The sequence below is a fragment of the Sycon ciliatum genome, chromosome 2 (assembly GCF_964019385.1).
Source record: "Sycon ciliatum chromosome 2, ocSycCili1.1, whole genome shotgun sequence".
In the NCBI taxonomy this organism is placed as follows: Eukaryota; Metazoa; Porifera; class Calcarea; order Leucosolenida; family Sycettidae; genus Sycon; species Sycon ciliatum.
In genome coordinates, this window is record NC_088644.1 from 38,197,625 (window position 1) to 38,208,174 (window position 10,550).

The window sequence follows — 10,550 nt, forward strand, 5'->3', positions numbered from 1 at the left end:
ACCTGGTCAAACACCTCCTGACCTGTAGAATCAATCTGTCACAATAGGGAAATAGATTGCAAAACAGCATGTGAAACGTACAGTTGGTGCCATGTACAGGATAGTGCTTTACAATAAGGAATGTTATTAAAACAGAGAGGTTCCAGGCTGTCCAATAGAGTGCTCAATATCGAAAGGCAGAGCTAGTTCAAAACAATAACAAGAGGATGAAAACAGTGTTTTAACTCCGAGTTTCCGATCATGCACTAAGCGATCATCAGAAAACAGTCAAGGAGTTAGGGATTGTTATAACTAGGAACTGATGCACATGCAAATAACAGCACCAAGCTCCACAGAGATGACATCAGACAGAACGTATTCACCAAGGAGTAATGATCATACCTCCACATAGACAGAGAGCTGCTTGCCATCAAGCAGTACCACGGTTACTGACCGTCGCTGAGGAGGCATGTCCATGTTGAACACCGACACTCGGTCATGCTAAAAACATTGAGCAGCCCAATAGGTACAGGATGGTGTTCATAACGATACCAACAATCAAATCCGACACCGTACTGGGATTGGTTATTCGGAGACAGGTCAACCTCCATATTCTCCGATGACAAGCTGCACGAGTCTACTAACGTGATTGCAAACTCCTTTTCATTACCCTGGAAAATGCAATACACTTCCACGATCATTGCTCCAGAACACCCTCTTATTCACAGCCTATGGGCATTGCTGGCTGCAGAGTCTCAGTTCTTGTAGCCATGGCAATCATGGAAGATTTGAGAGCATCGCTCAAGCACCAAGTGGTGACTGAATACCTCAGAAAGCAATGAGCTGACTTAGTAAACTTACTCTTTTGATGGTTACATGGAGTGGGCGTTCCTCCAGGTTGCTGGGCCGTCGCTTTTCCCCGTCGTCAAACTTGCTGAAGTCCGCACCAAAGAAGCCCTTGAGCTTGGTGATGGATTCGGCGCGTTCGCGCTGGAAGAAGTCCTTGGGGCTGGTGGGCAAGAAGCCTCGGTCATCGTCGAACACATCGTCGCTGCCACCACTTGCCGGTGATACAGTGCGGCTCAACGCAAGTGATCCCGGCTTGCTCTGCTTGCCGGCTATCTCCACTGCACCAGATTGTGACGGTGTTGTTGCTGCAGATCGGATAGGTAAGGAAAATCAATGTCTAAACACAAAACCTCCTGAAGCTGAAGTTAAAGTTGAAGTTCCCATCACTATTGATTTTCTCATTTTCGATGCGATAATTAAGATGACTCAGACGCATCTCAGACTTCGGTGCACATCGAAAACTTAGGAAAATTAATTTCAACGGTCAAAGGCAAATAAAGAATCGCATGGCTCACCAGCAAAGTCACAATACCTTATACGTGATGCCCTGAATGCAGCGCAAGTCACCACGAGCAAATCGAGGAGGAAATTGCTAAGCATATCAGTAATGGACATATCGATACGAGTTAAGAGTAACTCTCCATCACTGTAACATGATACTATATACAGTCAGAAAGTGCAATAACTAGGCACAAAACTGACAGAGTACAGACAGAGTTGCCTTCCCCTCTTTGGTCTTTCCATAACCTTGAACCTTCCAAGTTGGAAGGCTGTCGGTTAGCGCTACGGAGATGTGTTGAAGCTAGGTGTCAGGACGTCGAATGTTTCAGTACTCTGTCAGTTTTGTGCCTAGTTATTGCACTTTCTGACTGTATATAGTATCATGTTACAGTGATGGAGAGTTACTCTTAACTCGTATCGATATGTCCTTTTCTCTTCTACATTTATTTATGGCTCAACATCCGAGTTTCAAATTGCACACCTGATGAGCCGTCACGAACCATACGGCGAAACGTACGTCGTGTGAAACAACTTGTTTTGTAGTCAACTAGTCCATCACAATGTCATGCATGAGGAGTACTGTAGGAGTTTGGCTTTCGGCTTGTACAATTCGTTTTCGCAAAGCTTCCCTTTCTTTATTTATCTTTGATATTTATGACCCACCCAAGTTGGGTGGTGTGCTGCTTTGCTGCTTCGAATTGTAGTTAGACCGCTTTGTCAAATATCGTACTGGTCTCGTCATCGTCCAGTAACAATCGACATTCTTTGTTCCGTTGGGACTGTAGCTTTTGCTCATTTTCGTTGCGCTTGCCTTCCCCTCTTTGGTCTTTCCATAACCTTGAACCTTCCAAGTTGGAAGGCTGTCGGTTAGCGCTACGGAGATGTGTTGAAGCTAGGTGTCAGGACGTCGAATGTTTCAGTACTCTGTCAGTTTTGTGCCTAGTTATTGCACTTTCTGACTGTATATAGTATCATGTTACAGTGATGGAGAGTTACTCTTAACTCGTATCGATATGTCCTTTTCTCTTCTACATTTATTTATGGCTCAACATCCGAGTTTCAAATATCAGTAATGGATACTGTAATGCAACCCAGCCGTAGGCTTGCTTGTTCTTACCTTTCGAGGACAAGATCTGTTGCCTCTGCTCTGGAGACGAACTCGTGGAGGTGGGCATTGTCGACTGAACACAAACAACAACACACACACAAGTTACAATTCTTTACACATATATCATGCAACTGTAGTCTCAAAGGCTGCAGCAGTGGGTTGGCAAGGGAATTCCTTGGCATTCCGGTCAAGCGCACATTCACGCGCCAGCTCTCTATCTGATTTGACCCATGCACACAGTATGTGTATGCATCCATTTTGAAATTGAACAAAGTGAGAGATTTGTCATAGAGTCATAAATTTCCCATGTGTTTGTGTACACATGTTCATTTACTATTTTCACTTACCAATTCCAAAGAAAAAGCACACACACACACGCACACACACATACACACACACACACACACACGCACACACATACACACACAAGCATATGCATTTGTGATGTAACAAATGAACAAGACACTCGGCTCACCTCTGATGGTACAGGAGAGAGATCGCGTTTCTTGGCTTCCCTGGCTTCCCGCTTGGCTGTCTGAACACTGTACATCTTCTCCATCATCAAGCTGTCTTTGTGTTCCATTGATCGCTGCTCAGCCTCCTCTTCATCCGTTTGCAGGACTCTGGGGCTGTGCACGGAGCCATTGGTTCGGGCAGCGGAACTCGAAGCAACGGCACTTGTCACTGACACTATTGAAGACGGCCGCTCCTCGGGGATAGTTTCTGTTGCCTTAGGTGCATGGTCCATGCCCCTCACCTGCACGGTATCGCCCACGAACACACCAGTGGCGTCTCTCGACGTCGTCGGATTCTCATCGCCTAGCATGGAGTTGAGCAATGCATGCCGCATCACCGGGTTAGCGTCTGCCTCGTTACCATGGGGATCATAGTGGAGGATATTGTCCAGGACACGGTGCGACGCTCCTCGCCCAGGGTTCTTCTCGAGACTGTGCAGCTGGGCGTTGAACTTTGCCTGATCTCTACTCTCGGTACGGCGGAGTGCTTCGCGGGCTATCTGCGATGAAAATCCAGCAAGTTCCTGTGGCTGAGCAGGACTCACGACTGCTGAAACAGAAGCATTGACTTCCTCGGGTACTGGACCATCAATGGTGGTACTAGAAGTCTGCATTGGTGATGGCAATACCTTGAATAGAGGACTTATGGGAACAATCATGGGATCACTAAATTGCTGGTGGCCACCATTACCCATCTGACGAGCTGATGGGTACACAGAAGATAAAGACTGATCATTTCCAACACCACTATTGCTGGAGTCTGGCATTGATGATCTCTGAGTTACATGCGACCCACTGAATCGGCTACCACCTTCAGGGTAATTCTTGGAATGCGGCCGAGGCTGAGCTTTCGGCGATCGCTTCTTGTGAGAGCTCTTGGCACTGTGAATGCGTGTCACGTCTAAGCTGTCTTTCCGAACCTGCCTAGGATGACGACCAGTGTATGCTTCATCCTCAGAACTGGTGCTGGTCATTGCTTGAAGCTGCTTAGCGGCAGGCTTCCACTGTCCCACCGGTGCCACTCCCGCCACAGGTTGCTGCGCTACAACTGCCGACCTCAGGTGACTGGACTCGTTTGAGTTGGTCAGCGAAGCAGACGCGTAGCCGCTCTCTCGCCTTGGCTGCTGCACGGGCTGGTGCTGCGGTGGCTGCATACGACCTGGTGGTGATACTGCCACTGCAGGTGCAGGAAACACACTGTCCCGCTCCGGCGAAATGAACCCTTCTGGAAGGCGTCCTGCAGTGTAGGGTGGTATCTCGGAAAAGCTGCCCGCCTGATCCTCCTCACCGGCTTTCATTACCCGATCAAGCTGCAGCACGTGAGAGAGAAAAACAATGAAGATAATATTAGTAGGAAAAGGTATCCAGGAATTGCACAACGTATTTTTAACTGGGCAGCTGAACAACAAAAGGTTAGGAACAGTGAGTTCGATTTTTGCAGGGGTATTGGTGTCAAGAAACTTTGCACCTCTTTCCTGTATGTGTTTGGTGCATCATTATTGTTGATATTCAGTATTCAGTATTACTCGCCGAAATAAAATGAAAAAAAACAGTGCATCAAGTAGCTCTTTTCCTCCTTGCTTTACACCTCATCGTCTTATAAGCAAGCACCTTCGCAAGCTTGCACAGGCGTCTTACCGAGTTCGTGAAGCTCCCAAGGACAACAGACACCAAGGACATGATGCACTGCTCGTAGCTATCCGTACAGTGTCCGCGGCATGCTTGCATGATGTCAGCCAGGCTTGGTCGCAGATCCGCCGTGTCCTCACACATATTCAGCAGTGTCGTTTCTAGCTCCTCACTTAAATTCATTTCCTGCATCGCAGTGAATCAACAGCAGTTAAACGTTCAAAACAAACCACCGGGAGTTGAAGACTTTCACCATATTCTTTAACATCAGGCTGGGGAGCTAATACATCAATTTCTAGCCCGTCGTTCAAATTCATCTCCTGCATTGCAGTGAATCAACAGCAGTGCAACATTCAAACAAACCCCCAGGAGCTGAAGATTTCACCATATTCTTCAATACCAATTTGGGGAGCTAATCATACCACCTTCAGCTGGCCATTCCCTTAGGGAAGTGTATGACTAGCCAAAACCTCATGAGAATGAACTCTACCAAACCACATGTCATGCATACCTGTCCATCAGGCACATTGAAGTCGGCTGCCGAGTACAGCGTCATCCCTAGTGAGTAAATGTACATCTGCAAAAGGCAACAAGAAGGAACAATCATAGCATTATTAATCCATGTGTGTATGCATGATCAACACTTCTTGCATGAAAGAATGACGGTGGTATTGCTGTTAGGAAGAGCACATGACACAGGCATATCAAGGCATGTAGAATCACTCTTTTTTTGGACTTTTTCAAACCTTGCGCACCTCAATGCGGACTTTGGCTACATGAACATGTAGCTGCAAGAGACAAGGCACTGTGAAATGTCTGGCGCCGGGGCTCACGTCATGCATTGTGTCCAATATGGGGCGTCGAGCGCAGTTCATACCCTCGCTATTCCCTCAGCGTACAGTGGTAGAGGACGGAAGAGCGTGTTACACAAGTCTTGCACAGCTCTTTACATCTACGTTGCTTGGTGAAGAACATGACCATACCTTTTCTAGGCCATACTCGTACGAACAAACGCATCAAAAGCAAAATGCAAATTGCGAATCGCTATTCTTCTTGCAGTTCCTTCATGCTTTTTCCCGCTACCGGAATGAGCCCGGACACACTAGACTTACCTTTTCGACAGCAGTTCTGCCCTGACCGCGCGATGGGGAGAGAAACTCGGACGGGGCAAACGTGCCTGGCTTCTTGCGGTCTGTTTCGGATGACAGGGCAAGGCAGGAAAAGACAGGGCAGGACAGAGCAAGACAGGGCAGGACAAGCAGTGTGTTCAATAGGACACAGAATCTCGTGCCCCAAACTGTACAGCTCAGCAGTTTCCCAAGGTTGTGTGCGAAACCACAGAGTAGTGACCTCACACTAAACATACAGAAATCAAAAGAGCCACACTAAAATGCACTGTTTAACGGACAAAACCATCACAGCGGTTTTCCACTGGAAGCCAGTTTCATCAGAAAAATGGAAGATAATTATAAGAAGTGACAACACAATGTGACTGTCATTTGGCCGGTGTGATCAGCGTGTATACCGTGCTAAGTCTTACCCTGTGCTCCCTTGTTGAACGAGATTGCGCCTTGATGCGACAGCATGGTGTTGTCCGGCGTGATCTGCAGCGTGGGGCCGTTGCGCCACGTCGTACTGTCCGACTGCATGCGCGTGTCCAGGCTGTGGCAGGAGGCGAACAGCACGCTCCACAGGTCGGAGTCGCTGAGCGGAGACTGGCGCGCGGCCAGAACCTCAGCCAGCGTGACCTCCAGGCCCGCGCTGCCATTGTGCGGGCTGACTACGGTCGACGGCATTTCTCAACCTGTACAAAGACAGAAAGACAGTAAGAAAGGTGTAGACATCACGCAACTGCATTATGAAAGAAAAGGGGGTTTGTCAACTGACAACCGCTCTATTCAGTTGACAAACCCCCACTTTCTTTTATACAAAGACAGGCATATCAATATGCCAATAACGAGGTGAATCCATAAATATGCCAATATACAACTGAATGGTAACATGACGCATGGCCAGCACTCAGTACCAGACCCAGGAGGAGGTCAAGGCTTAAGTTCAGCCATCGCTAGTCTGATCCTGGGGTTTCTCCTTGCCCGGTTCGAGGAGTTGGGCCATGCATGGCAAAGCCCATTGCAGGGGTGGGGAACCCCTTGAAAGCATTAGGGTAACAGAGAAATACCATCCCCTGGAAGTCCTGTTCTGGAGGGAGATAGATCTACTAGTATTCCAGGCAGACTTCCAAAGCCTCGTGTATGGCAAACAATGAAAAACATTTTTAAATGTGACATATGATGCTTTACCACCCTCTACTATACAATAGGCTAAATCAGTGTCAACAACAATACATTCGTGAACTGACACGTCTCCAGCAAATAGGCCGACGCATAGCACACATAATTGAGAACTAACACATCATTTTAAAATGTGAGAATGCAGTCTCTGACTTTGTGCTGAACCCCATTGGTGGCGGGCGTGATTGATACACTGGCTGCAAGCTTCCTCGCCGTCAGTGCAAGGGGTAGCACAAGACTCTCGTGCCAATCACTGGATCCACCACGGTATCTCCATAGTCTAGGGCAACAAACATCAACTGGACCTTTTGGGAACTTTTAAATGCACGGTGATTTGAGTGTGAAACGTACAGTTAACTTTCCTTGCTGGAATGGACTTGCAACATTCACTACCATCCAGACCTATGACAATTCAAGTGATTGAAGACTGTAGTTGTATGCTACAAGTACATGACATACGTATATAATACAACCCAACAGTACGCTTGTACGTGAAATATAAACCGACATACAAACCGAGGCGAAGCCGAGGTTTGTATGTCGGTTTATATTTCACGTCCAAGCGTACTAGTGGGATGTATTATACTTATGCTGACCTTCATACATTCTCAATCTCTAAAAAGGAGTTTGTATGGTGGTGGTCTATATGGGGTTTGTATGAGGTTTATATGCCCAGTATAAACCGCCAGCATGATGGGCAAGTTGACTGGAAGTTTGTATGAAAGGTCAGCATAATTCTATACACAAACTGAGGATTTCCAGAATATCCAATGTAATCAGGGATGATCTGACTGGAGTGAAGCCCACAGGCAGAGTGAGTGCGAAACACAACACTGACGTCAGCTCTCTGGATTCGTGTTACCCCCTGCAGTTTAGCGCAAAGCATCTCATTATTCATTCCGAGACTGCACGTTCCAAGTGCCTCATTTTTGTGTGTATCTGCTCGTGTTGGCACTGGCAATCGTGAAGAAGGTATGGAGTGAAATTTGCCCTGCCCACATCCCCAAATCCAAGACAAATGCTATTGTAGCGCGTCCGAATCTTCGCATTGCGCCCTTCGAGGAGGTAACTACTTGAGGAGAGTTAAAGGACACGTTTCGGTTTAGCTGGCACTTCACGTCTTCGCAATGAAACGCTCTTGGCCCTGCCTGCATGCCAGCTGAATGTTTATCTGATGGCATTGTAATACCATTACTCAAAATGGAACTGACGGACCACATGCCGGCGAATGGTCCAAATCTTGAAACTGTCCCGCGATAGATGGTCACGTATGCCCACAAACGCCGCCGACATTGGCCAGCGCCTCACATCGCTGTTTGGGCTTCGCTAACGTCAACAAGGAAGCTTCATGACGAGCTCATTCAGGGCCTTACCTTTCATGAGAGCTAGCGTTCGTGGCACTTGCGAGGGAAGAAACCGTCCAACCGCCCGATAGTCCGAGCGGCACCAAACTCGCTCGAAGCCAGGAACAGAGCAAGGTGCTTCCCAAAGTGGTTCTACGCTACTTCTGAAACCAGACAGCATCGGGAATCCATGGGGACAAGACAGGCAAAAGGTGCCTCTTCAAACCAACAAATAGTTGGCTATCTTTTTTTACAAATCGTTGGGTTCGGCCTCGAGAATAGCGGTTGGGCCTGGATAACGACACCACAATGATCCACACACACTGAGTCCGCGCACCGAGTCTGCACTATCTGTACTGCACTGGCTGACCTGACTGTTCATCCCAGAAACCCGGGATTCTCATTATGGCAGATTGTGTTGCTACCGCAGCGCTGACCTAGCAACGAGGTGCGAACGACGCTTGGCGTAGATTTACCCGTATACCAGGTACACCCAACTGTCTGTAAACTAAACAATGCCATGCTCGGCTCAGTGTCAAGAGCTCAGTCTGATCTGACGCAAATGCTCTGCGTGCATGGCCGAGTGCTTCCAGTCTAGACTCTAGCCTACATGTAGTCCGGGACTACATAAAGACCTGGCAGCTGGATGGACTGACGTCCACATGTCAAAAGACCCAAAACGACAAAAGACTCCCCAGCCCCACAGCACCGATGACAGTACAGCTGTCCACTGCTGCTACACCCGCACACAACTACAAATGTAAGCCTTCTGCCTAGTAAGGGACAGGCGAGGCGAGGTTGGGTTTAAAAGATGTGTGCCCTCCTCCAGCGGTTACCGGTGGTCCAAGGTCTTAACCCCAAAACTCAAACAGCAGTGTGTACTGTTGTATCAGTGTTCTTGATGTTGCTGTGGCTTGGCTGAGCATGGGTTCCTTCAGAGAATAAGACCGTTCATACACATTACGGAGGATTAGCAAGACGAAATTCGCGTTCGCGTTCGCTCTCCAAGGAAAGTCGAACTCAATGACGGAATTCGCGTTATGAGAAGGATTAGCAAACAGACTTCGCACATGCATGACGTTGACACGTCGTCCATTGTGTGCAGAGTCTGCAGACAGTATAGCGTAGTAAATTTATGACTGTCCTTACACGAATCCGCGATTCGTGTTCCGACTACTTTTCCGAACGAAAAATGCGAAAGTTCGCAATCCAGTTCGCTATTAAAGGGACCATCGCAAAAGTTCGCAGAAGCCCCCGAAACGAAGACCGTGAGTTTCGGGCCTGACCCCCCTCCCTCCCCCCTCAAACGAAATGACATTCACAATATGGGCCTCATTATTTTCACTTGGATGCTGCACACATAATAATTATTATAATAATTATACTACACAGCAGGGGTTCATAAACCCTATCATATCATCGGCCTATGAACCCCTGCTAGTACTAGTGCTAGTACTAGCAAGAGTCCATAAACCACGCGTTTTATGGACTCTTGGTACTAGACTACACACAGTGTACAGGCAGCCAGCTACGCGACACGCGCATGACTACGCGTCCTGACAAGCGATCTACGCCGGCTGTGATGGCATGCTAATCTATATCAGCTCCTACATGTCGTCAATACTTTTTTGAATTGAAGCCCGGTTTGCGATTTTCGACACGACTCCCTCCCCCCCAAACGTATGCTCTTCGTTTCAGGGGCTTCTGCGAACTTTTGCGATGGTCCCTAACTGAAAAATGTTTGCGAACGCGAACGCGAATTTCGTCTTGCTAATCCTCCGTATTAACTAACCGCCTGTGCGAATCCAGCTGGGGGGGGGCTTAGAGATGCCAAGCGTGCACGTGCACATGCACACACTCACACACACACACACACACACACACACACACACACACACACACACACACACACACACACACACACACACACACACACACACACCTGGTACTGGTCCTCGTAAACACTGCCATTACGGTCACGTGTCCCCTTGCACACACACACACACATGCACGCACGCACTGACACACACACGCACGCGCGCGCGCGCACACACACACACACACACCTTTTGACCTTTTGACGCCCATCGCCAGAGGCGATGATAGCAATGCTACGGCAGAAGCCATAGAAACTTGTGCTGGGATTGCACCATTTCTTCTGAGGAGTGAATCCCTATTTTTGGTCTTTTCTTTTTTTTCCCGCACACACATCACACCACATACTCCGGCATGCACTGGCTGTTGGTAACCACCCAGGAGAATGAAAGAAAAGTCAGGAAGAGTCTGAGAAAGAGAAGAAAGACGTGTGTGACCATAATCGTCGGGAATCGAACCC

General features: G+C 48.0%; 1 protein-coding gene across 1 annotated transcript in view; it reads right to left on the reverse strand.

Moving 5' to 3' along the window:
- LOC135809973 (tyrosine-protein phosphatase non-receptor type 13-like) overlaps positions 1-8,523 on the reverse strand; it is a 54,490-nt gene extending 45,967 nt beyond the window's left edge. Inside the window, exons 1-10 of the mRNA XM_065323425.1 lie at positions 8,246-8,523; positions 6,122-6,385; positions 5,694-5,773; positions 5,093-5,158; positions 4,591-4,767; positions 2,913-4,262; positions 2,447-2,510; positions 841-1,133; positions 382-480; positions 1-35 (exon numbers count right to left, since the gene is read on the reverse strand). The exon at positions 1-35 is cut by the window's left edge and continues 56 nt beyond it. Coding sequence (XP_065179497.1) covers positions 1-35; positions 382-480; positions 841-1,133; positions 2,447-2,510; positions 2,913-4,262; positions 4,591-4,767; positions 5,093-5,158; positions 5,694-5,773; positions 6,122-6,377 — 2,420 coding nt within the window. The 5' untranslated portion in view covers positions 6,378-6,385; positions 8,246-8,523. The remainder of the gene's footprint in view (positions 36-381; positions 481-840; positions 1,134-2,446; positions 2,511-2,912; positions 4,263-4,590; positions 4,768-5,092; positions 5,159-5,693; positions 5,774-6,121; positions 6,386-8,245) is intronic.
- Positions 8,524-10,550: the final 2,027 nt, after the last annotated feature.